Consider the following 26,183-nt stretch of genomic DNA (forward strand, 5'->3'; position numbering starts at 1 on the left):
CAGAAGAGGCAGGCACAGTCGTGGGTTACCTACCCTCTTCCTTCCCAGGGTGGCTGGTTGAGGCAGAGGGGCAGCCCTTAGGAGAGACTGAGCAAGAGAAGCAGCTGGGACCAAGGAGGGTGTTTTATTGTCCTTCAGAGCTCTGTCCCCAGGCTGTGGGATGAGTGCCTGGTGGCTTGAGCCTGCACTCCCCGGATGGGTGGGACATGGTTCCTTCCTTTCGAAGGCTGGGCACAGTTCTGTTTTTATTTCCATGGGAACAAGTCACAGCTGCAGCTGGGCCCCTTGCCCCGCCCACGTCCACCCCAGCAGCTTCCAGCCTGCTCCCAGGGCTCCCGATGCCCGCCTTGCTCAGGGGGTACCGGGCTGCCGGTGGCTCCTCTCTTCCGGCCCCTGGCTGCCAGCTGTTGGCACCACTTCTCAAAGGCCTGGAGCCAGAGAGGAGAAAGGAAAGGCTATTTGGCCCCCTCCTGGGTCAGTGCTGTCTGTGCTAGGCGAATGCCTGTGCTCAGCTCCTTCTGTCCCCAGAGGGAATAGGAGATCCCTCCCTCCGCTCCAGCTACTCAGCCAGCTCTGCCCCAGGCCAAATGCAGAGGCTCAGAACAGCTCTGATCTGTGATCTGGGGAGCTGTGTTCTGAGTGGGGCAGATGAGGGAGTGGGCACCCGGGGACCCATACCCAGCGTGGGCTGGCGTTGAGTGGCAGCTGTGCTGTGACTGAGCCTTGTTCCCACGCTGAGTGGCAGGGTAGGACTGGGCTGAACACATGGCCAGCAGCCAAATCAGAATCCAAGCTGTGTTTTCTCAAAGGAACTGACTCCTCCCCGGGAAACGAAGGGGCCTCCAGCTCAGAAATGTCCAGGTGTGGCCCTAGTTTGGGAAGGCCTGCCGGGGGGGGGGGGTACCCCCCAGTACCTGGGAAAGGACCCGGCCGCCTTCCTGTTGCTGCAATCGCCGAGCCGCCCGCAGCCGCAGGACTCGCCGCCGCCACACGCGCCAGGCCCGCTTCAGGTGCCACTGCCTGAGCTGTGGGGACAGGTGGTGAGGCCCCAAGCTGGCCCGCCACCCCTGTGCCACGTCTTCCCCTTAACACCCCTGCAGCACAGGACAGAGGGGCCGTGATGGGGCGGGGACGGGGGTATCCCCTGAGGTGTGTTAACGCAGATCCCGTCGCCTGACCCCACGGATGCAGACCAAGATGCTTCGGGAGGCTTCATTTCTAGGGGTTAGGGTTGAGGTGCGATGAGCTGAGAGATCAGCACAAGGCTGGGAAGGGGGGGGCGGGCGGGGCTGAGCCTGCTCACCAGCGTCCGTGCCAGCTGCTCCTCTCCCTGAGCGTCCACCCAGTGCTGCCATGTTGCCGCCAGGCACCTGGCCTGCTGGGAGCCCTGGAGCCGGCGAAGCAAGGCCTCAAGGTGCCAGCGCTGCAGGTACCTCCTCCTGGTGGGGTGAGGCCCTGCTGAGCACCCCGACAGCCCAGACCGTCACGAGCCCTTCATGACCAGGTAGAAGGGCAGCGCCACGGATCCCCCAGGATCCTCCAGGAATGAGCGCCGGCCAGAAAGAGCCCAGCTCCGGCCGTGGCTCAGGCAAGCCCCGGGGCCCTGCCGCACGCACGCACGGACGCACGCGCAGCTGATCTTACCCCAGCTGCCTCTCAGCGGCCACGCCTTGGCCTTTGAGGACGCTGGCCTCAGAGCTGCAGTCCCCTCCTGGTTTTCCGGGCGGCGGGCCCTGGGCCTGGCTGGTGCGTCCAGGCCACTGCAGCTGGACCTGGAAGGCACGGCAGAGGCGAGGCTCTCTGTCACCTGGAAAGAAGAGGTTAATAAAGAATAAGTACATAGAACGGATTTGCCACCTCGCCGGAAGCTGATTTCCAGGCCTGCGAGATGATGGACCCCAGGGGCAGGTCTCCTTACTCTGAGCCCAGGACATTTCTCTCTGCTCCTTCGGTCCACCGCGGCCGTGGTGCCGCGTTGGGCTCGGCCGCGTCCTGCAGCGGTGGGTCTGAGGGAACAGCCGGAGAGCAAAACCTGAACCCGAGGGGTTTGCACCCCCTGGCACTCAGGCGACCTGGCAGGATCCTTTCCTGTCCTGCCCCAGAAGCAGGGCCTCCTGCTCTTGCGCGGCCCTGGGGCTCCCAGGGGGAGACGGAGAAGGTGTAGCATGGCCATCGGTACACATTACAGCCTCTCCCCCGTTCTCCCCAGCAAGGCTGGAAATTCAAGCGGAGGGCAGGCCAGTGACAGCCACCACCTGGTGACAGCGTACCGGTGCCAGCACAGCCTGTGAGCAGGTTGCCCCCCTCCCCGCCCCCACTTAGGCTTTACAGAATGAGATTACTTGTCTGAGGCCCCCTGTCTCGGGAGCAGTGTGACTCCAGAGCCTGAGACCCAGCTTCTACTCGACTACAGGCCAGGGGCTGTCCGAAGGCCTCTGCACCACGAGGTGGCAAAAAACCTGCTCGTGTCGATGGGGGAGGGCTGCCTGGCTGCGTGCGTTCATGTGCTAGAAAGGAGAGGCCTGGAACCAAGCACCCTAGTTCTCATTTACTTTTGGTTTCCGTATGCCTGTTTCTCCACCAGCAAATGGGATCCCCGCCTGCCTTTGCCGATAAGAATGGAACGATAACGAGTTAATTTATTTATTTTAAATGTTTATTTGGAGAGAGTATGTGCACGTTCGCACGAATTAGGGAGGGGCAGAGAGCCAGGGGGAGAGAGAATCCTAAGCAGGCTCCACGCACAGGGCAGAGTCCAACACGGGGCTCATCTCATGACACTGGGATCATGACCTGAGCCGAAATCAAGAGTCAGGCGCTTCACCGACTGAGCCACCCAGGCACCCCAGGATGTTAATATATTTAAAAAAATTTTTTTTCAATGTTTATTCATTTTGGAAGAGAGTGCGGGCAAGCAGGAGAGGGGCAGAGAGAGAAAGGGAGAGAGAATCCCAAGCAGGCCCCAAACTGTCAGCGCAAAGCCCGACGTGGGAGCCGATCCCACAAACCTTGAGATCATGATCTGAGCCAAAACCAAGAGTCGGATGCTCAACTGACTGAGCCACCCTGGCGCCCCCGGAATGTTAATATTCTTAAGCACACTCTGAAAATAAAATTGTCTTGTGACACAGATCTAGAAATAAAATACTCTGAAACCCCAGAATCTGCTGTTGCCATAGCCCTATACGTGTGCATACACGGATTCTGCAAATAACCAAGCTAGCCCCTTATTCCATTTTAAAAAACAATTTAATCTTTTTTCTTAGACTCTTTCTAGAATTTATTTTATGCTTCCTAGCATTCTGAAACAGGATTCTTGATGATTCCAATTCCTTTTTAGGAACACTAAGTGTCTGGCCGGTAGCTCTGGGGCTGTGTGTCCTCCAGTGACACGTCCCAAGGCTGCTATGCTGTGTTATTCCTTGTCCCCGGCTCTCACTGTGGCTTTGAATCAGTCCTGTTTGCCATCAAGCTCTTGTCGCCATTTGCTAGTGTCAGGACTGTTTTTTTTCTTTTAAAGATATTTAAAACTGAAAAAATTATTTTTTAAATGTTTTATGTTTTATTTTTGAGAGAGAGAGAGACAGCACACATGTGCAACCTGGGGAGGGGCTGAGAGAGAGGGGGGGAGAGGGAAAGCAAGAATCTCAAGCAGGCTCTGTGCTGTCAGCACAGAGACAGACGAGGGGCTCAAACTCATGAACTGTGAGATCATGACCTGAGCCAAAATTAAGAGTTGGATGCTTGGGGTGCCTGGGTGGCTCAGTCGGTTAAGCGTCCGACTTCAGCTCAGGTCGCGATCTCGCGGTCCGTGAGTTCGAGCCCCACGTCGGGCTCTGGGCTGATGGCTCGGAGCCTGGAGCCTGCTTCTGATTCTGTGTCTCCCTTTCTCTCTGCTCCTGCCCCGCTCATGCTCTGTCTCTCTCTGTCTCAAAAATAAAGTATTAAAAAAAAAAATTAAAAAAAAAAAAAAAGGGTTGGATGCTTAACCGACTGAGCTACCCAGGTGCCCCCCAATTGTTTCTTTATTTTTAAGTAATCTCTATACCCAATGTGGGGCTCAAACCCACAACCCTAAGATCAAGAGTCACATGCTCTACCGACTGAGCCAGCCAGGTACTCACAGAACCAACTGTTTCTGGTCTGGAGAGTGACTGGTGGTTTATCTTTGGGTGGAGAGGGTTATGAAAGAAACTGTTTTTTCCATTTATATTTCCTGATTTCCCCGTAGTGACCATGCGTAATTTTTCCAATAAAGAATAAAAAGGACTTGCTAGTTGCTCCTGTTCCCCTGCACCCATCTAGATCTAGGTTGCACCGTGACATGTGTGAGTTTAGGTGCCCATCTCCCTGGTAGATGGTGCCCAGAGCATTTGTCTTTGGGGCAGATCTGCACTGGGCTGGCACTGGCTGATGGGCCCAAAGATGGCAGTCTTCCAGAGCCAGGAGACCATCCCACAACCAGGTAGGGGTGTTGTCCCCAAGGTCGGTGGGCCCCCGGATAAGCATCCAGCCACGCTTGCCACCTTGGGCTGAAACAAGCTGATTCTGAGGCCACTGGCCCTCAGGTCATTTTCGGACCTCCCACCCCACCTAGGCTACCTCACCTGCTTCCACGGGGCTGGAGTGTCCATCAGTGCTAGGAGGCGCCCTCTGCTGGCCACCCCGGGCCGCTGCCTGCGGTCAACCGGGCAGGCCTCCTGGGCCTCTGCCTCCTGTGGTTCCAATTGCCCACTGAGCAGCACTGCCCGCCACTGGGCCCAGCAGGTCCACAGGAGGCGTCTGGACGCAGCCTGCCGGAATTGGGTGATGGCGGCTCCCCGGACACGGCCCCTGGCTGCTGCCTGGGCCCAGGCCTCTAGGACCCTGGGAGAGAGGCAGGAGCCCATGTTTGTGGTGGGCTGTAAGGAGCCCTCCCCTGCCCCAGGCCAAGCCCCTGCCAGTGCTCCTCCCCTCATCCCTCTTCTGGGGAGATCCGGTTCGAACAGGCACCGAAAGCTGCAGAACATCACACGCGGGGGGACAAGCGCCCCGTTGAGGGGACAGAGAGTGGGTAGTCCTGCGGCCACACTGCTCCTCCCCCTCCTTCACAAGAAAGAGCACTGTCTGTTGAGCACCTGCTGTGTTTCTGACCCCTGAACTGAGCATTTGCGTGCGGTATGTCTATAAGGCAGGCCTGTTCTCTCCCTTTGACCTTTCAAGTTAGAGACTTGCCCAAAGAGGGGTCACACTGCTGGGAAGCGCAAGTCTGGAATTGGACCCCAGCACTAGCCCCAGCGGCTGGGATCACCTCTCCCTCCGACCCCCGCCTCCGAAGCCCCGTCACCAGCCACCAAATACCTTCTACCTGTGCCCCAAACAAGCTCAAGACCTCAAAAACAAACCCAGCTGGAAGCACAGTGTGGGGCTGCCCGTGGGCCGTGGGCACCCACCTGGCGCTCAGCTTCTGGGCAGCATGGGCTCTGCTGACTCAGCGTGGGTGGGACCCACGCACCCACCGCGTCCAGCACAGAGCTGCTCTCTCTTCCGCCAGCCGGTGGGCCTTGCAGCGCCGGCCCAGAGCCACTCACCTCCTCAGCTGCCCGTCCGTCGGGCCCCCCCGTGCACGGCTTCTCCAGTGGGTCACGGGGACCCGGGCCACGTGCTGCCCCTGTGCCCAGGCTTTGGCTGCTCCGGCTTCCCGCCACATGGAAAATGTGGTCCCCAGGGCCCTTCTCGGGCCATCCCGAAAGGCTCTGGTGGCTGGGAACACCCCTGTGTCTCTCACAACTCCACACGGGGCCTGGAAATGGCTGCAAAACAGGAGCAGAGGAGGGGCCCGGCGGGCTTTCGGAGTCAGAAGTCACAATGTCAGAGGTAATACGCGGCTTTGCACATACAACCCTGCACCTTAAAAAACACACGGACCCTGGGGCACCTGGGTGGCTCAGTCGGTTAGGCATCCGACTTCGGCTCAGGTCATGATCTCACAGGCCAGGAGTTCGAGCCCCGCGTCGGGGCTCTGTGCTGACAGCTCGGAGCCTGGAGCCTGCTTCGGATTCTGTGTCTCCCTCTCTCTGACCTCCCCCACCCCCGCTCCCTTCATGGTCTGTCCCTCTCGGTCTCATAAATAAATAAACACTAAAAAAATTAAAAATGCACGGACCCACGTGTAATAGGTCAAAGTGCTGGCTTTTAAGAGCTGCTGCAGGAGCCAACTGACTCAGGGCGGCAGGGGCTCTCCGGGAGGTTGTGGGAACCCAGCGGATGTGGGGTCCAGTCTCAGTCAGTCCCAGTGCGATCGGGGGAGCAGCCAGGCCTGGTCTCCCTTCACAAGCCCACTCCGGGGCAGGAGGTCAGTGAGGGGAGCACAGCACCCACTCCAGGAGGGGCCAGAAAAAACGATGTCCACTGCTCAGGGGTGAAAGCCCAGGAGTCAGCCGCTTGGCGGTCTGTGGCCGGTGGCCCGTGTGCGGACACCGTGAACGTCAGGGTATTTGTGGCTGAACGGTGGGAAGAGGCGTCATCTGCCTGCTCTGCTTTTATTTTATAACATTTTATTTATTTTTGAGATAGGGAGAGACAGAGCATGAACAGGGGAGGGTCAGAGAGAGGGACACACAGAATCTGAAACAGGCTCCAGGCTCTGAGCTGTCAGCACAGAGCCCGACGCGGGGCTCGAACTCACGGACCGCGAGATCATGACCTGAGCCGAAGTGGGCCGCTTAACCGACTGAGCCACCCAGGCGCCCCCCGCTCTGCTTTTAAATACGCACGAATGACGTATAGGCGTTTTACTAGAACATCTCTGTTCAAGATTTCACTCCTTTGGCAATGGTATAGAGGAGAGCCTGCCTGTGTTTGAACAACACATGGTATTGGAACACACGATATGCTGGGTGTTTGAGGAGCTGAATTCCCCCATCTTTACCGTGTCCTCTGAAACCAAAGGACTGACCCGGTCGGGAGTCGGAGATCTGGGGCTCATCAGGGCATCGGGTGGAGTTAAAGCCTTGCCACCACCCCCCCCCCACCCCCCACCACCACTCAAACAAAGCAGGTAATAGAAGGTCGGTGGTCGTGGCTCTTTGGCTCCTTCTGGGCTCTCTCCCTGCTTCTTCCAGAGAGGGTGTGACCCTCATCCCCCTACCAGCAAGGCCCACCCACCTCTGCAGTAGGGGCTGCTCTGGCGGGGCCGCTGTGCGTCTCCGACGAGCTGCTGCCCGTCGCCAGTCCCGGAACACGGACCTCCTCAGGCCCTGGAGTTGCACCTGCACCCACTGCTGGTACTTTTCGTGCAGGAGCTGCCGCCCTGTGGCCAGAGAGAGGCTGAAATGCCACTGCGTGTTCATCCCAGCCTCGCCCCTCTGGCCCCGGGTGACTGTGGGGCCCTCCTCAGCCAAATGCAGACAGAGGAGGCCCCCTAACCATTGGGGGTTATGGGGCGCCTGGGTGGCTCCGTCGGTTAAGCATCCAACTGTGGCTCAGATCATGATCTCGTGGTTCGTGGGTTCGAGCCCCATGTCGGGCTCTGTGCTGACAGCTGGGAGCCTGGAGCCTGCTTCGGATTCTGTGTCTCCCTCGCTCTCTGCCCCTCCCCCGCTCATGCTGTGTCTCTCTCTGTCTCTCAAAAATGAATAAAGGTTAAACAATAGACAGATAGATAGATAGATAGATAGATAAATGCTTCGGTTACAAGTGTCCAGTGATGACCAGATCAACCCAACTCGCTGTTTTTCGTTTCTTGGCAATGTTTAGGAGTCAGGAGAATTCATGTTAAAATCCAGACTTCCAGCTTTTCTTTGGAAGCTAGGTCTGACCACACTGGGACAGCAAGTGGACTGGAGCAGCAGCTGTCCTCAGTGAACAGGACACGGGTTCTCCAGAACCACCGGGTCCCCACCTGCCAGCCCATCGATACGATGCATCTGTGCAGTGGGAAGCCTCGAAAGGGGCCCCCGACGATCCCCACCCCCCATGTCGGGCTCTGAGGGCACCATGACTCAGCGCTCAGACCCATGACTCCTGAAGGCCAGGTGAGGATAATGAAGATGAGGACAGAGGCGAGGACAATGGAACATCCGAGGGGAGCTGGGTTCTGAGCCAAACGCTGCACATGGATGGTCTCCGAGTGTCCCCACAACTGCCCCCTGAGGAGGGTGCCGCCCCGATTCCCATTTTCCAGCTAAGTAAGTAAGCTGAGATTCGGAGAGGTTAAGCGGCTTGTGTAAGGTCCACACAGCTGGGGAATGGAAGGGCAGTGTTCACAGTGTCCACGCCCCCAGGTTCTGCTCTGCCCCTCCCCATCCCGGGTGAGCTCTGTGGACATCCCATCACCGGACCCTGTGCGGGAGGACACAAAATCCTGGGTCGCCCCGATGAGCCCTGGCCCTTCTCTCACCCGCGGGGGCCCGGACCCAGGCCCTGACTCACTCTGCCAGCAGCCGTGCCAGCGGTGCAGGGCGCCCCGGACCAGTGTGCGACCCCGGGCCCAAACGCACCGCTCTGCCTGCAGCCTCTGCGCCAGCCGCCGCCGCCACAAGCCCAGTGCGGCCCTGCAGCTCCGCTCCCAGGCCCAGCCAACAGCCAGCTCTCTCTGGGCCCCTTGGGCTGTTGCCCAGTGGCTCCAGCCGAGAAGGATGCTAGGAAGCGGAGAGCCCACCCTGAGGATGGGCACGGCCACCCCAGGCTCTCCCAGCCCTCCCCTCCGTCGGGAGCTTCAGGTGACTCTTCTCCCTGTTTCCATCCTGGGGGAGGGCGGGCTGCTGGGGGCCGGACCGCTCAAACGCTACTCTGAGTGTCACGGTGACAGGCGGTAGGGATAAAATGGGATCCCGGACCCCAGCGCCAAGTCCTGGGGCTCAGCCACTGGTGACAAACATTGCTATGTGCCAGGGACTGTGCTAGGGGATTACAGGCCCCTACCTTGTCGATTCCCATTGGAGTACTATTATTATCCCTGAACAAATGGAGAGACGGAGACTCAGAGGGGTTAAGCAACTTGCCCAAGATCACACAGCCAAGCCAGCGAGGGGCAGAGCTGGGATTAGAACCCAGGCAGACCGACCCTTAATTAAGCATTGTGCTACGAATGAATAAATGAATGCGCCACAGCTAACAAAGTCTCTGGGAGAAACGATTACCCCGTAGAGTGCCTCAGGCCCCCTTCCCTGTCAGCAGGGCAGGCCAAGAGGGCAGGAGACGTCCAGAGGATCTGAGTCTGGGGGTGTGAGATGGGAGCCCTCTAGGATGCAGACCCCAAAGGGATGAGTGGTGAAGGACAAGGACTGATGGGAAGGGGGCTGGGAGACAGGATGTCTATGGAGTGGTGGGCAGCATGGCTCATCCCTCAAGGGGAGGGGTCCCTACCGCCTCCGAAGAGTACACCGGTGCCACCTCGCTGCCCTCCGGGACTGCTGTGCCCGCACCTGCCAGAGCAGAAGGCACCGCCTCTTCTGCTGCCGCCCAGCTGCCCACACAAAGCTCAGCCGGAGCGTCTCCAGGAGGGTGGGGGCCCTGGAAACCTGGGGAAGGAGGGATGGAGTCCTGGATCCCTGGGCCCCTGCTCCGTCCCCACCCTCTCCTCCCACCTGCCACCCTAGCCCGTCCCCACCCCCGGCCCCTCACCTTCTCTAGTGAGCTTCGGGGTGTGCTGCAGCCCGGCAAGTCCTCCCCCCCCGGGATGCTGCCCAGGAGCTCCGGGGCCAAGGTGGTCCTGGCACTGTCTGATGGGGTGCCTGGACCCCAGGCCCTCAGGCACCAGCCCTTCAGGATACGCCGAATCATCTGCTGCCGCATGCCCTGGAGGAAGGAGCTACAGGAAGGGGCAGGTGAGTCCCTGGGCCCCAAGCAGGTGCTACCCCCCAGCTGGGTCCCTGCAAAAGCGCTGGGCTGGAAGGGAGCCACTGTGTGCCAAACAAAGGCTAGAGCACCACCTCTCAAAGCCAGCTGCACGTGGGACTCTTGGGGAGTCCTGGGAAGTACTGAGGCCCATTGGGATCCCGGCCCCAGAGTCTCTGACTTAACAACCTAGGTGGGGCCTGGGCTTCCTAATTTTCCCAAAGCTCCCAGAGTGACCCTCGTGAGCCTCTCGGGCTGAGACCACTGCTACACCTGCATCACCTGGCTGATCCCTGCCACACTCCTGATGGGGATGGAGCTGCGCCCCAGGCCCCAGGCCCCCAGATTCAAGAGGCCACAGGTATAACCACTTCTGCCTCTGCTCAGTTAGGAAGACAGGGAAACTGAGGCTTGGTGAAAGGTCATTTCCCCAAACTCCAAATAGCAGAAGATGTGGGTTCCATATACTCATTTTATTTTCTTTCTTTTCTACAATTATTGTAATGTTTATTTATTTTTGAGAGAGGGTATGTGTGCACACGCGCAAGCGGGGAAGAGGCAGAGAGAGTTGGAGACAGAATCCCAAGCAAGCTCTTCGCCGTCGGCACAGAGCCCGACGTGGGACTGGAACTCAGAGAGATCTGAGCCGAAATCAAGAGTCGGACACTTAACCGGCTGAGCCACCCAGGCACCCCCAAATACTCCTTCTAGGTCACAGGGTGGCCCCAGCTATGTCGTAGATAGATAGGGACTGCTCCCTGATGCCCAAAGGGTAGAGGACGGACTGGAGGAGGGAAAGCTGCCTTCTGGGAGATCACGGTGAACTGACTTTCCCGAGAGTTCTAGGGGTACATTACAAGAGACTGAGGGTCCCAGCGGACCGAGCGGGCGGGGGATAATGGATGCTAGGCATGTGGCGTTCAGTGACAGAATTCTTCTCCCTACAACTGTTGGTGTACATTCCACCTGTCGTATCATCGACGCAGCTGGTCCCTCCTGACCCCCTCCACCCCCCTCACCCACCACGACCATCCCGGGGACTCTGAATCCCGGCCGCGACTGTCTTGTGCAAAAGCAACGGGGACCGTCTTCCTCCTACTTCACGTGATTTAGAGCAAGCTGTTCGACCCGCGGAGCCTCAGTTTCTCTAGTTGTATGATGAGGCAGATAGGGGCACTTACTCCCTTACAGGATTTTTCCCATGCCTCTGACGTGTCAGATACTTGCCAGGCACTGGGGGACAGAGGTGAGACACACACGGTTCCTGCCACCCGGGGGCTCCCACCCGGCCGGGAGATGAGCAAGAAACCGACCTCTCTCATCAGGGTTCCAGCCCCTCGGGGAGAAGTCTGTGTTTGTGCCCCCTGCTACCCCGTGGCTCCTGCAGCTCTCTGCTCCATCACGGCCTCCAGGTCCCTGGGCCACCTCCCCGCAGTCCCACACCTGCTGGGAACCACAGTGTGCCACGGGGAAGAGCGGGGTCTGGCCTGTTCCCTATGGGGCACTCCTGCCAGTGCTGGGCACCGCTCACGTGCCCACCCTGCACGCATCCCCCAGGTCCAGCCCCGGGCCACAGGCTCGCGGACACCTACTCAGCCTTCCGACGCTGGGAGAGCCGCGTCCTCCAGAGCAGCAGCGCCCGGCGGAGGGCCAGTCTCCGGCAGGCTTCCCGCAGGGAGCTGCCACCTTGCACCTGGGCCATCGTCCCCAGGCCTTGGGCTGTGGCCACGCCAGGGGCTGAGCTGCAGAGGGCCACGTTCCCTGAGAAGCAGTCGAGGGATGAGTCAGTCCCGTCCCCAGTGACCTCCTTCCACCCAAATCTGTTGGTGGAACCCACGGCAGTCACAGAGGCTGTCACAGAGGCTGCTGCCTCACCTCCCCCCACCCCTCCTGAGGACCCTTCCCCTCCCAGGCACTGCCTCCTCCCACTGCCTCCAAATCCTCCCTTCAGAGGCCCCATCTTTCCCTTTCAGATTTGGGGTGGGGGACAAGGTCTGTGCGTCCCCCAGACCAGGAGCTTCCTGAGAGCAGGGACCACATCCCCCTCTTGTAGAAGACAGAACAAAGTCCCTTGTCCAGAGAAGCTCACGACTGGGGATGAGAATGGGGCCCAGCCAAAGCCTGCCCACTCCGGGGACCCCGCCTGGACCTCCCGCGCCCATCAGACTGCACTCCCCCAGAAAGCTCCCTGCGTCACCATCCCCCATCCCAAGAAGCCATCGGTTCAACCGGGGCCCATCACAGACGGAGCTTAGGTGATGCTGTTTGCTGGGGTGGGAGGGAAAGGGAGCCCCTCCGCCCGCCACTCGCTTGCTCACCTGCCTTCTGCCGGCAGAGGGACAGCTGGGTCACCTTCGCTCCATCTGAGGCCTGGAGCTGCTTCATTCGCACCCACTGCTGCAGACATATCCTCAGGGTCCTGGCCCGGCGGTGAGCCAGGCGGTCCCGGTACCGGGCCCCTCTTTGCACAAACTGCTGCCAGGCCCCAAAGCACCTGGGGAGCCGAGAGAAGGTGCTGGTACTAAGAGCGATGATTGCAGCAACAGCCGCCTGCCCCATACCGCATCACCTCTCAGAGCCTCAGGCTTCCCGTATGTAAAATGGGGCAGCTGTAAGGACTTACTGCGCCACCTGCTCAGGCCGCCACACCCGGGCCTCTGGGTGCCCGGATGGCCTCAGCAGCCTCCTGCCCGGCCCCCTGCAACGGCTCTCCAGACAGCCGCTGCTCAGTTGCCAGAGTGATCTTTTTCAAATCTCAAACGCGGTCAATCTCGCTCCCCTGCTGAAATCGTCCGGTGACTGCCCCCTTGCTCTTAGGACAAAATGTCAGCTACTCTGCACGGCCCACAAGGTCGCGCAAGGTCTGGCCCCGGCACGGCCCCCGCGGGGCTCCAACTTGACTGGTGTCCTTTGCGCTTCTCATGCTCCTCTGTCACAGGCCTGTGCCTGTGCTGTTCCCTCGCCGGGCACTCTCCTGCCGGCTCTCCCTCAACTAACCGGCCAAGCACCCAGCCTCACGTCTCCGCTGAACCCCAGTCTAGCTCAGCAACCTTCACTCAAAGGTCTCACGGAAAACTGCACTTGGCGGTGTGTGTGTGGTGGGGGGGGGGATGCCTGGGTGGCTCAGTCAGTTAAGCATCCAACTCTTTTTTTTTTTAATGTTTATTTTTGAGAGACAGAGCATGAGTGAGGAAGAAGCAGAGAGAGAGGGAGACACAGACTCCAAAGCAGGCTCCAGGCTCTGAGCTGTCAGCACAGAGCCGGATGCGGGGCTTGATCGTGTGCCCTGAGCCAAAGTCGGCCGCTTAACGAGCTGAGCACCCCAGCATCTGACTCTTGATTTTGGCTCAGGTCACGACCTTGCAGGTCGTGGGTTCGAACCCCACATTGGGCTCTGCACTAACTGTGGAACCTGCTTGGGAGTCTTGCTCTCTCTCTCTCTGCTCCTTGAGCTCTCTCTCAACAAACAAACAAACAAACTTAAAAATATATATATGAAAAATGAAAACCGCACCGGGGGGACATGCAGTCAGCAGGATGCAGACATCGACGGGTTAACTCTATTGGACCAGCGGCCTGGTTTCCTCAACAGATAAACTGCAGAGAAAAAAACTAGAGGGGACCCCATAATGAGGGGCGCCTGGGTGGCTCAGTCAGGTAAGCATCTGACTGTGGATTTCGGCTGAGGTCATGATTGCAGGGTCTTGGGAGAGAGCCCGGAGTCAAGCTCCATGATAAGTGTGCAGCCTGCTAAAGATTCCAGCCGACTTCAACATGTTGCCTTTCTTTCTTTCTTTTTTGAAGGCAATAGATCATATTTTAAGTGAATCTAATGAATCTAATGAATCTAAGTGAATCTAATGAAATTCCAACGCCTATTTTATGTTATTTTTAATGTTTATTTATTTATTTTGAGAGAGAGAAAAAAGCACGAGTTGGGGACGGGCAGAGAGAGCGAGCGAGAGAGAGCGAGAGAATCCGCAACAGGCTGTCTCTGTCAGCTTGGAATCCAACTCGGGGCTCGAACCCACAAACGGTGAGATCATGACCTGAGCCGAAGTTGGAAGCTTAACCAACTGAGCCACCCAGGGCACCCCCCCCGCAACATCAATTTTAACTTCTTCAAGTACTCCAAAGAGAAAATATTAAATTTAATGTTTCAACAAGTAGTATTTTCTATAAGTAGTCTGTGGGCTGTCAGAAAAAAAGTCCCCATTAATGAAGCACTATTTGGGTACAATATAAAGAAAAGAAACTGATTCTTTAAAAACACAGTACAAAGTTTTGGCGTTTGAATGAATGTCGGCCTCTTCTGGGTTGTCATTTAGGAAGCTGGACACATATTCTGGTGAGTGACCACCCCTCAAAATATTTTGTATTTCTTATTTTGGAATCGTTTTCAAAGACTGTAACGTGTGGACTTGATTTAGATCCCAGTTCAAACAAACTATAAGAGAATGCATACCTATAAAAAACAATTGAACATTTGAATGCTGACCAGGTATTCTCTGGTGTTAAGGAACGACTGCCCATTTTTCGGGGTGATCGTGGCATTGTGGTTGTGTCATTGAAAAGAGTCCCCATCTTTTAGAGATGCTACAGAAGTACTTACAGATGAGACGCTATGATGTGGGCGACCTGCTTTAAAATAACGTAGGGGGAAACAGTTGGGGCACAGATGAAATGAATTTTTTAGGAGGTGATTTTCTTGAAGCTGGGTGATGGGGACCCTGGGGTTTAGGATCTATTCTAATTTTTGAATTTTCTTTAAAAATTTATTTTTTTGTTTTTGAGACAGAGAGAGACAGAGCATGAGCAGGGGAGGGGCAGAGAGAGAGGGAGACACAGGATCCGAAGCGGGCTCCAGGCTCTGAGCTGTCAGCACAGAGTCCGACGCGGGGGCTCGAACTCACAAGTCACGAGATCATGGCCTTGAGCCAAAGTCAGACACTCAACCAACTGAGCCACCCAGACACCCTCTCTCTCTCCTTTTGTATAAGATATAAATGTCCCATAATAAAACGTTAACCAGAGAAAACCCCTCTTACAGATCTGTGTTCCTTCCTTTCACAACACTGAACTCAGCGGGACTGGAGCACACCCTCTGTGACTGCCATGGTTCCACCAGGGTGGCGGGGGCAGGACTACCACTGAGCTTTGCTTTGGACCATATTCCAGAGTTCCGGGGAGGTGCCTTCGGCTCTCAGCAAACCGCAGCTGTTTTCATTTCTTATTTTTATCACTGTTTCTGGATACCAGGAGTCAAGAACGGACTCAAAGGGTACCTCCCAGCTGCGTCCCAGCCCCTGCCTCCAGGAGAGGGGTCCCCACTCCACATTTCTTCCCCTTCTCCCTACCTGCCGAGCCAGGCTCTCTGCTGCTGGGTGTCCAGCGAGGCCACCTTGGGTGCGTCTGCAGCATGAGAGCACCGGGCCTGGGGGGGTCTCCCCTTCCTCTGAGTCCTCAGCGTGGCCCTGGAGGCCTCTCCCTGGACCCTCCTCTCCTGCCTGGCCCATTCCTTCTGATGGCACCATAAGAGGAAGCCTGGAAAGCGAGGAGAGAGAGCAAGAAGAGAGAATGAGTGAGTGGGGAGGCTCAGGGACAGGAGGCGGCCACGTTGCTCCCCATCTCTGGACCTCAGTTTCCCTGTGAGTGAGGGATGGCTGAGGGACTTTCTGGTTCTACCATGCAAGCCTGGGCTGGACCCGAACTAGCATCGGTGGCACCAATGCAGGACGTGTGCCTCTCATACTGCGTGTCCTCTAGCTGGCCACTTAACTTCTCTGTGCCTCAGTTCCCCATCCGTAAACTAGGCACAGTGCCTCGCCCGGGTCCCCCAAGGCTCACATGAGATCATGTCCAAAAAGCCGTCTGAGTAGATGCTCAGCAAACCTTCGCTCAGGACCCCCTGCCCTGCCCAGTGTGGGGGCTCAGCTCCCTCTCCCCTGCTTCCCCCGCAGGCCCATGGCTCACCAGCCAGTTGCTGCAAGGCCTGAAGCATCTGTACTTCTCCATCGCCTCCATCTGGTCCCGGCCAGGCTCCCGCCTCCTCCCTCTGACTCCCTGGACTGAGAGTAAAGTTGCCCAGAGAGAAACCGATGCCCAGGCATCAGAGGGAGGGCGCACAGTCCCAACCCGGCCACGCTGAGGATGCGCTGAGCTGGCCCTCCCCCACCCCCTTCTCATTTCACTCCGATTATCTAAGCAGTCTGCAGGGAGGTTCTGTTTCTGCTCCCTTCTCTTCAGTGCTATTTGGGCTCTTGCAACAAACGTGTGTTAAAATAAATGTTATCAGTGGGGCGCCTGGGTGGCTTAGTTGGGGGGTTCGAGCCCCGCGTTGGGCTCTGTGCTGACGGCTCGGAGCCTGGAGCCTGCTTCGGATCCTGTGTCTCCCTCTCTCTCTCTCTGCCCCTCCCCTGTTCACACTCTGTCTCTCTCTTTTTCTCTCTCTCTTAAAAATAAACATTAAATAAATAAAATAAAACAAATGTTATTGGAATAATGATGTCAAGCACGTCTAGTTAATTTGCAAACGAGAAAAAAAACAAAACAAAACAGTACACTCCTATGGTGGAAGATTGAGGGAAGAGAGAAGAAAAGAGTCAACTTGAATTCCACCGCTCCAGAGATAAGCACGACCTGCTTATCTTAGCATGTTTTGGGGTGTGTGTGTGTGTGTGTGTGAAATATTTACTTATGTTCATTTTTAACAGCAGTAAAATACACCAAACATAAAACTTAACCACCTTAATCATCTCTGAGTGAGCAGTCCCATAGTGCTAACTCATTGAGCAACAGATTTTTCCTTCTGTACTGTTTCACGTGCAGAAAGCATATCTTACATACTATTTTCATTCTCCACCCCCCCCCCCAATTTAACGTCATCATAACCATTTTTCCTTGTCAGCAAAAATTCCATGCAAAGACCCGTGAAACTACTTCTAGGAAGGGAGAGGGATGAAACTTTCAACCATTTGGAATGTTCTTCAAAGCAAGCACGCATGACTGTTACAATTAGAAATAACACCAATAAAAGCCACTCGATACGAAAAATTTCCCAAAAAAGAACGGGGAGAAAATTGTAAAGTCTTGACAAACGTCACACGGAACGGTTGCCAAATGCTCACCACGTTGTTAAACCGTCATTTTCTCAATCGCTATCGGGCATTTAGGCTGTTTTGAGGTTTTTACCAGTATAAATAATGTTGCAGTGGACGTACTTGAGCAGAGATCTTTGTCCACATCTGCTGGTGTCATTCTCATTCTCTTGTGGGGGAGTCGAGAAGGGGACACTGAGGCAGGAAGCGGGGGGAGGGAAGGCCCCCAGCGCTGCCCAGGCCACACTGACCAACTGACCACCGGGGTGTCCCAGACTACCTGCTTCTCCAGGCGGGGTCTGCCACCGGCTCCCTTCCTGAGGGGCTCTGGCCTTGGCCCGTCCCAGACGGTGGGGGTCCCGGCCCAGCCTGGACGCAGGGCTGCCCTTGCTTCTGCTGCAGAATCTGGTTTCTCCACTGGGGCAAGAGAGAAGGGAAAGAAGGATGTGGGCCATAGCCTCAAATGTGCCCCAATGGTGGACAGGAGTGGGACATTTCTGTGAGACTCCAAAGTCTCCGGTCTTAACCTATAGACTACCTTGCCCCTTTGGGAATTAATGAACGCATGGAGAAATGCAGCGCTTTCCTTGGGGGGCAAAACCTGGAGCTGGGCCCTCCCAGAGCACTCCCTTCCCAAGGAGGGAAGACCACAGACGTGCCCTCCCAGTCCTGGCTGGCTAACGGTTAGAAAAACATAGCAGCTACTCATCCGGCAGAGTGCTTCCTATGTGCTAAGTAGGGTCCTAAGTCCTTTATATTTATTAATTTAACCTCACAACAATCCCGAGAGGTATGTACCATTATTTTTATCCCATTTCGGAGCTGAAGACACGAAGGCACAGAGAGGTTAAGTAACCTGCCCAAAGCCACGCAGCAAAAAATTTGTGGAAAAAAGAAAGTAGCGGAGGCTGGATTTGAACTCGGGCAGAGCTGGGTCAGGTGTCTGGGCGGGCCATCATCCACTGTACTGCTGATCACTCAGGAGGTATAAAACATGTGGCCTCCTCCCCAGACACACCAGCCTTCCATCACCTCCCCACGGCCCAACCTGGAGGCCCCTGACCTTTCGGAAGCTCTGGGCCAGCAGGGCCTGAGTGTGTCGCTTCCATGCCACCTCCAGCTGGGCCTCCCGGAGCCGCAGTGCCCACCGAAGCGCCCGCAGGCCCCTGCGCAACAGCCGCCGGCGGCCCAGGGCCACCGCCGCAGCCACGGCCCGCCGCTTCCGCACCCGATGCCACCAGGCTCTGAAACATCTGAAACACCCCCCAGCAGGGACAGGGTGAAGGAAGTCCCCTCCCCCCTTAAGTCCTGTGTGGATCTGCCCCCCCGCCCAGGGCCTGCCCTCCACCAGGTGCTTGTCTCCACTGGCCCAGGCAATTTGGAGAGCAGCTGTCCCAGGAGTGTGGCTGGCACCCCCCCTCCGCACCCCCACAGCCCATGGCCTCACCGGGCCGTCCCGGACTCCAGGCTCCCAACGTTTCGGGCTTTGTTCTTGGAAAGCAAAAGAACAGGTCTCGGTTCTCAGGCTGAAGAGCAAGCAGGGCGGGACACCAAGCCTGCCTGTCCCCGGCCTCCCTCCCTGGGGGCGGGGAATGTAACAGGGGAGGGGCGGCCAGCTGGCAAAGGGAATTCCTGGGAGCACTCCTGAGGTCCCCCGGCTCCCCCACCCGGCCTCCTCTAGCCTCTACCTGCAGGGCGCTCCTTGCTGGGGCTGCATCTGGTGGGCAGGAAGCTGTCCTCTCCTCCTCCTTGCTGACCAGCTCCTGCAGGGCCACCTCCCTTCCTTCCTGCCCAGGTGGGCCGCCCCGGGCAGCACGGGAGCAAGCTGAAGAGCAGGGTCTGGCTTCCCTGTTACCCACCCCTGGAGGGAGCCGGGGGTCCCTCTTCGGCCTGCTGCCATATGTAGGCCCCGGGGAGAAGTTCTCTCCTTGCCTCGCGGGGTTGGCCAGAAGGGCCCCCTGCTTAGGGTCGAGGAAATCCCCTGTCGGCATCCTCAGCGTGGCCTCCGGTGACGCAGGCTTACTGCTTGCCCGACTGTCTGAGAGGCCAGCCTGGGCCCCCTGTGTCCCTGGGAAATCCGCAGTTTCCCTGAGGCCTCGCACGGGTTTCTCCCTCCCCTCCCAGGATGCAAGAACAGGCTGGCCGGGCCCTCCCTGCCCCCCGCCAGCCCGGCCACTGCTGGTCCAGGGGTCCCGGTGAGCAGGGCCTGGGGGTTCCTGGGAGGCCCGGCACCTGAGACGGGCTACCTCGTGCTCCAGGTGTCGCACAGAGGCCAGCAGCTGGTGGATGGCAGTCTGGGATGGGGCCCGAGCCTGGCTCTGGACCGGGACAGTCAGGTCCTCCAGGGTGAGGGGCTCCCCCATGAGCCTAGGGGGCCAGTTCCCCAGGACACACCAGGGTCCGGAGCCTGGAAGTGTGTGCCCACTGAGAGAGGCGAAGCCTGCAGCAGGCTGGACGTCTGGGCAGGGGGTGTCTGTGCCCAGCCACCGGGACTGTCTCAGGCTGGTGAGTGGGTTAGCCAGCGACGCTCGGGATAGAGGGCTTCCCTGGGGTATCAGGTGGGGCCAGAAGCTGTCCAGAAGCTCTGACCGGAGGCGGGGGCTGAGGTGACTCCTGCCTTCGGCCAAGCTGGTCCCCCTTATGCTCAGGTTACTCTGCTGGACGACAAGCTCTCGAGCTCTCCCCTGGGGCCTGCCGGCCGGGGTCTGCAGGTTGCTCTGCTGTTGCAAGCCTGAGTTCACCAGCCGGCCAGTTGCGTCCTTCAGGACGAGGCTCGGGCCGGCCAGGTTGGTCTGGACCCGGCAGGGCTCCTGGCGCCGCTCTGCCCCCGGGGAGCGTATGGTGGCAGGCCCTTCCCTCTCAGCCGGGCACTCGTGCACCCACCGGCCATGTCCGCTGCCCCGGCCGACACCTCTGCTCTTCGGAAACCTCCGTCGCTCTTAAGAGAGGACAGAGTCGTGAGCCGAGGGTGGACGCGGTGGTCAGTGCTCGGGTGGGTTGGGGGGAGCGGGTCAGAGACAGGATGCCAGGCAGGAGGGGGCCAGGACTGAGGGGTGGTCTGACTCGATGCCTGGCTGCAGGGAGCAGGGCTGGGGTGCGAGGGGGGAGGAGGGCAGAGGGAAGCAGGGGGACAGTAAAGAGGCTGTTGAGGGCATCCCAGGCGAGAGAGGACAGGGCTGGGATCAGGGATGGGGGAGAGAAGGACGCAGAAGCGGATCTGCCGTGGAGGCTCGGGGCTGGGGGGCTGGGGGCCGTGAAGGAAAGAGAAGAATCAAGGATGACTGATTCCTGGCTTGGGCAGGGGTGATGGGGAAGCAGCGCTGGGGGTCAGGGCCAAGAACCACACAGCAAACAGCTGCAGGTGAGCTGCTCTGGGTGACTCAGGGTGGGGCTTAGTCTCCCCAGCTCCCGGGGCCATGCGTCAGCCGGAGACCAGGAAACACCTGGGGACCTAGCAGCTATATTGGGCCATAGGAGGTGTGCGTTTGAAGACAGGAACTAAAGCCCAGAGAGGTTTGGCAACTTGCCCCACAGTCACGCAGCTAGGACTTGGAGAAACTGGCACGTGCATCAGAATCTGAATTTGTCTGGGGGCGGCTTCCAGCCTTGGCTCTGTAGCCAAGCGCCTTAGCAGGGGGCGGCCAGGCCCACTCCTGGTCCTCCTCTTCCTGGCCTCACTTCCTGACATCCTGACTCTCCCTCCGTCCCAGGCTAGGAAGACTTCGTCCCGGCCCAGCTGGCCCTGTACGGTTAACCTCTGGAATTAGCGAGGCCCTGGGCTGGCCTGGCGGAAAAGAAGCTCTGGGCCAATAGCGAGAGGGGACCCTGTTCCCGCCACATCCAACCCAGACCCACCAAGCCTCTTGCCTGGCCTCAGGGGCGTCGCAGGCCTGGGGGGCACATTCTCCTTGCAGCTGGCGTCGTGTCTCAGCTCCATGGACTCGAGGGCAAAGCCAAGGCGGAGGCGTCCTTGGTCCACACTAAGGCCAGCGGTCTGGCCTGTTTGATCGGATAGGTCCTGAAGGGCAAGGACAGGATGCCCAGCTCCCACCGGGCCACACCCCAGCCCTGGCCCGCACCGTACCCTCCGTCAGCACCTCTGCTTGCCCTGGGGCCCAGCCTCAGCTGTCCTGGTCAGGCCCCCACACCGCCACCTTCCCCTGATGATTTTCGAATGTCCTCCAGCGCCCCCTCCTTCTAACACTGACCCCAGACCTCTCTGTGGCCCCTGCTTCCCAGACAGCCCTCCTGGGGGGGGGGGGGGCTCTCTCAGACCACTTCCTTCCTTCTCCCCGCCGACCCCAGAACACTGCAGCCCAAAGCTGAACGGGACTGAAAACAGTCTAGGCCCCGTCCCCTCGTTCCTTGAAGGTTTCAGCTCTGGCTCACTGTGGCAGTCACCAACACACGCCTCAGTCCTTGGTGATCTCACCGTCCACATGGCTGATGCCTCTCACTCCTGGCCTGCGGAGTCCTTGACCTCTTCCTTTCCTGCCATCTTGCCCTTTGTCCCACCTCAGCCATCCCCTCCCATGGTGCCCCCAGGCTCTAGCATCCTAAATAACTGTACCTGCTCCAGTTCTGGAGCCCACCCCCACCTTCTAGTGCCCATGCTGGTGGTCTTTCCCCCATCAGACCCCATCCTCTGGCCCCACCACCTCTGACTGTCCCTTGCTGCTTGCTGTCTCTCCCTTCCCTCCACGTAAAAACACCCGTGCGCACACCTCGCCCCTGGACCGCGCCCCTCCTCCCTCTGCACAACACTGATGACTGGTTTTCACCCTACTGCTGCACCGACAGCCTCGCTCCAAATGACCGCCTTTGATCCCACGTGGGTGCAAAGGCTGCTGGAGAATGAGACTAGTTCCCTCCCCCCTCCCTCCTAGATGCCAATCACACTTTCCCCTCTGTCCTCAAGCCCCTGCCACCTCTTCTCCCCTCCCCTCTCCCCCCAGCAGACCTTACTTTCTGTTGCACTCACAAAATAGGGCAACAGAAGAGAAATGCCTCCGTGTTCCTTCCTGGCCAGCTTCCAGGACACAGCCTTCCCCCACCTGCCCTCCCCCCAACTCCCCGCTCCATCCCGTGCGGTCCTATTCCCAGGCTGACCTTCCCCTGCGCTCTGGGGGCCATCCCACCTCATCTCCCCAAGGAAAGCACCCAGAGCCACCACTGGCCTCTGAGGTGCCATTCTGGACATCAAGACAGGCACCCATGACCCCCACAGCCCCACGGCAGACTCAGGCCCGAACCTGGACACAGAGCTTGGGGGGTGGGACACAGGCTATGGTGGGTCAGGGCCATGTCCTTGCTTCGAGAAACCACACCCCCATCAGTACTTCCCCCTTTTTTACAAGGTCATTCCCATGAGCACTTAAGCAGGTGGTTATTTCTTCCAACTTTATAAAACAGAAAGCAGGGGCGCCTGGGTGGCTCAGTCGGTTAAGCATCCAACTTCAGCTCAGGTCATGATCTCCTGGTCCACGAGTTCAAGCCCCGCATCAGGCTCTGTGCTGACAGCTCGGAGCCTGGAGCCTGCTTCAGATACTCTGTCCCCCTCTCTCTGTGCCCCTTCCCCACTCGCACTCTGCCTCTCTCTCAAAATGAAATAAATGTTTAAAAACAAAATTAAAAAAAATTAAAAACAGAACGCAAAACCCCCACCCTCACCCCCACCCTTCTTGAGCCTCAGGTCCCAGGTCATCGCTCCCTCACACCACACCCAAGTCCCCCTATTTCTCTCCCATCTCCAACTGCTGGCCTCGCTGCACTCGGCACCCCACCCCCACCTGCCCGAGGCTGCTTTCCTCCAGGTGATCCCCGAGACATCACACCCCTGGCCGGCCCTGGGTTCTCTTAAGGCAGCAGCAACAGCAGGACAGTGGTCACTCACTCATCTTCCTGGGACCCCTTGCTTCCCTGACTCCAGGGTGCTCCCCCCTGGGTATCGAACCAAACGCAAAGGGAGTCACTTATATCAAGAACAGAATGGAGACAGGACAACGCAGGTGCATAAAGGACACTTAACCTAACCTTACAGGAACTCACAGCTCTTCTCAGAAATCAGCAGAGGTCACCAGCCAATCCCCCAACCACCAAGTCTGTTCATGCCTGTTCAAGTCTCTCTGGACGTCCTTGTCCCCCTGACTTAGCTACCCTGATCCAAATAAAAATGACCACTAGACAGCCAACCAGCTCTAAAAGCCAGATCACTTCTGTATTTATCCCATAAAAACCCTTTACGAGCAATCGGAACTCCTTGCTTCCTGAGCCCTGAGTTTCCTGCCTTGCAGGTTGAGAGCCTTGCAATTACTCAGGCTTCCTGCTTGTACTCAATATGCTGAGTTTGGCTTTTGACTGGGTTTCCTTTCCTCCCTCCTGCCTGCCAGCTCCTTCCCAGTCACCTCTGCTGGTTCCTCCTTTGCTGAGCTCTTGCCTTCAAGGCCCCACAGCAGGGTGCCTGTTACGTAAGTAAAGTTCTCTTGGAACACAGCCACATCTAGTGGTTTAATGGCTTGTCTCTGGCTGCTTTCTTGGTACAGGCAGAGTAGTTGCAACAGAGACCTTATGGGCCTCAAAGCCTAAAGCATTTACTCTTAGGCCTTTACGAAAGTTTTCTGATCCCTGTCCTGCATCATCTGGCCCTCAGTTACCTTATCGGCCTCACCCCTAGACCCCCTTGCTCTCTCTGCTCCAAACACACCAGCCTCCTTGCTGTCCTTCAAAAATGCTGTGCATGTTGCCGCCCCAGGGCCTTTGCACTTGCTGTCCCCGCTGCCTAGAACTGTCTCTCCCTCTCTCCTTCAAGGCCTGCCTCAAACGCAGCAGTGAGCCCTTCCATGACTGTTCTCCCAGACTTTAGCACCCTCTCCACTCTGTCCTCTCTTTACCCTTCGTGGTTTTTCTCCATGACTTGCCACCACCTAACAGACTAAAGAAAGTATTGTTTGCTCCTATCCCTCCAGGGGTCTATGAGCCACTGTTATTTTTTTTTTCCCCCTGCAGTATTTGCAGCACATGCAATAGTGCTGGGCACATAACAGGGGCTTCTACACCGTGTGAAACGAGCGACTGACCGTGGTAAACCTCATGCAGCTTTAGGAGACACCCTGTCATTTAACCCTAAGAACTAGAGATGAGGAAACTGGAACTTAAAGGGGCTCCCTGCCCGGCCCAAAGCCTATAGCTGGTCAGTGGCAGCAGAGGGGCCACGGATGGAGGAGGGGCTGATTCCAGGCGCATGCTCATAACCAAGACCACCTGCCCCCCACCTCTTTCCAAAGGAGATCTCAAACAGCTCAACCCACAGTATCCCTACCTTTAGTGTCCCCGCCCCGTGGCTGGGTTCATCTGTTCATCTGCGTGCTCCTCACTCCCACCCTCTGCTCCCTGGCTACCCACCCCCATCCCTGTCCAGTTAGGGACATCAGAGCCTCCCTCCTCTTCCCCCCAAAGAACCGGTGGTCAGTGCTCTTGGCCTCTGGGACCCGTCCTCCGGGCGTCTGTCTTCCTCAGGTCCTCCGCCTGGTCCGGTTTGAACCTGGAGGGGACCTCCCGCGAGGGCTAACGACCCAGGCGGGTAAGGTGCGGGACGTCAGAGAACTCGCGGAGCCTGGGGGCGCGCGGGCGGTTCCACGAGTCGCGAGCGTGGCCGCAGGTTCCCACGGCGTGGGCTACAGGGCACGAGCGGAGCGCGTGCTCCTCCGCCGGAGTCTCGGCTCCGCCCCTCATCCGGGGACTGAGATCCAGCCTCGTGGCTTCGTGCAAGTGGCTGGCGTGCGGAAGACGGGCCAAGCTGGCCGTGGCCGTGTACCACTGGACCCGCCCGGAGTGCACCCTCCCCACTCCTCCAGTGCCCCGTGAGGCCCGGTCCCACTGCCCTCTCGGCATTTTCCACCTGCGACCTTTGCCCATGCTGTTCCCTGGGAGTCCTGCCTTGCCTTTCCACCCTCAGTCCAGATTTCATGCTTTCTCCTCCCCGAGATGGGAGGGCAAAGAGCCCTCGGCCTCCGGGCAGGTGACCGGTGACTTACCTGGGTGCTGCAGTTGTGTGCCTGAGGCAAGTCCTTCGATTCTCTGACCCTCAAGCTTCCCATCTGCAAAAAGGGTGTGGTAAGGCCTCCTCTACCATCTCACAGGTTTGACGTGAGAACTTCATAAATAAATGCCAAAGAGCTTCTTAAAGTCTAAAGCAATTCTTAAAGGAGGGGGTATTTATTACTTCCTGAGTCGGTGTATCCGACATTTCCTCCTAAACCTGGTGTATTGGAATCGTTTGTTATTTAGATCTTGGTGTTCTTTGATCTCAAGTAGTACTTTATGCCTTAAAGGCAAGTTGGTCTGATACTAATTTAGTAAAGTTTTTTTTAAATTATTTTTTAATGTGTATTTATTTTGGCGGGGGGGGGGGGGGGGGAGAGACAGAGTGTGAACAGGGGAGGGGCAGAGAGTGAGGGAGACACAGAATCCGAAGCAGGCTCCGGGCTTAGCACAGAGCTCGAGGCTCCGCCCGGAGCCGGACACGTGGGACACAAACCCTCCAACTGAGAGATCATGACCCAAGCCGAAGTCCGAAGTCTGACGCTTAACCAACTGAGCCCCCAGATGTCCCTAAAGCTTTTTTTTTTTTTAAGATTTATTTTTAAGTAATCTCCGCACCCATCGTGGGGCTTGAATTCACAACCCTGAGATCAAGAGTCCTGTGCTCCACAGACTGAGCCAGCCAGGCTTTAACTTTTTTCATTGTTGTACTTTCAGCTTTCCTGTGTTCTTGTATTTTAGGTGTGTCTTGTATTTATTTATTTTTTTAATTTTTAAATTTTTAATGTTTATTCTCGAGAGAGATAGAGAGTGACACACACACACACACACACACACACGGAGTGTGAGCGGGGGAGGGGCAGGGAGAGAGGGAGACACAGAATGTGAAGCAGGCTCTAGGCTCTGAGCTGTCAGCACAGAGCCCGACGTGGGGCTTGAACTCACGAACTGTGAGAGCATGACCTGAGCCGAAGTCGGACGCTTAACCGACTGAGCCACCCAGGAGCCCCTAGATGTGTCTTTTATAAACACAATAGAGCTGGAAGTTCCTGGAAAATCATTTACAAGGTATGATCATGATGTGTATCTATGAAAACATCTATTTTTGTGTTAGCTAGTGGTCAGACTTCATGTTTCTTTCTTCTCCTTTCTTGCCTTTTGAAGAGTTGCTCACATAGCAACAACAAAGGAGTTGATCAAGGCTTTCTTTTTCCTCCTTTTTTCCCT

At 57.4% G+C, this 26,183-nt stretch overlaps 1 protein-coding gene across 1 annotated transcript; it reads right to left on the reverse strand.

Annotated features, from left to right (window-relative positions):
• Positions 1 to 107: 107 nt before the first annotated feature.
• Positions 108 to 25,279, reverse strand: CC1H1orf167 (chromosome C1 C1orf167 homolog). The gene is made up of 21 exons (XM_078452408.2): positions 24,375 to 25,279; positions 20,772 to 20,934; positions 18,605 to 19,854; positions 18,364 to 18,407; positions 17,980 to 18,169; positions 17,197 to 17,333; positions 15,793 to 15,887; positions 15,177 to 15,363; positions 12,138 to 12,313; positions 11,412 to 11,580; positions 9,607 to 9,793; positions 9,349 to 9,503; positions 8,413 to 8,621; positions 7,147 to 7,291; positions 5,571 to 5,792; positions 4,608 to 4,866; positions 1,919 to 2,006; positions 1,645 to 1,807; positions 1,304 to 1,439; positions 915 to 1,025; positions 108 to 428 (listed from the first exon to the last, which is right to left on the reverse strand). Exons 2-21 carry the CDS (start codon positions 20,851 to 20,853, stop codon positions 246 to 248), a joined length of 4,188 nt encoding a protein of 1,395 aa, XP_078308534.2. The 5' UTR covers positions 20,854 to 20,934; positions 24,375 to 25,279; the 3' UTR covers positions 108 to 245.
• Positions 25,280 to 26,183: the final 904 nt, after the last annotated feature.

Source organism: Panthera onca, chromosome C1, assembly GCF_046562875.1.
Source record: "Panthera onca isolate mPanOnc1 chromosome C1, mPanOnc1 haplotype 2, whole genome shotgun sequence".
Classification (NCBI taxonomy): domain Eukaryota; kingdom Metazoa; phylum Chordata; class Mammalia; order Carnivora; family Felidae; genus Panthera; species Panthera onca.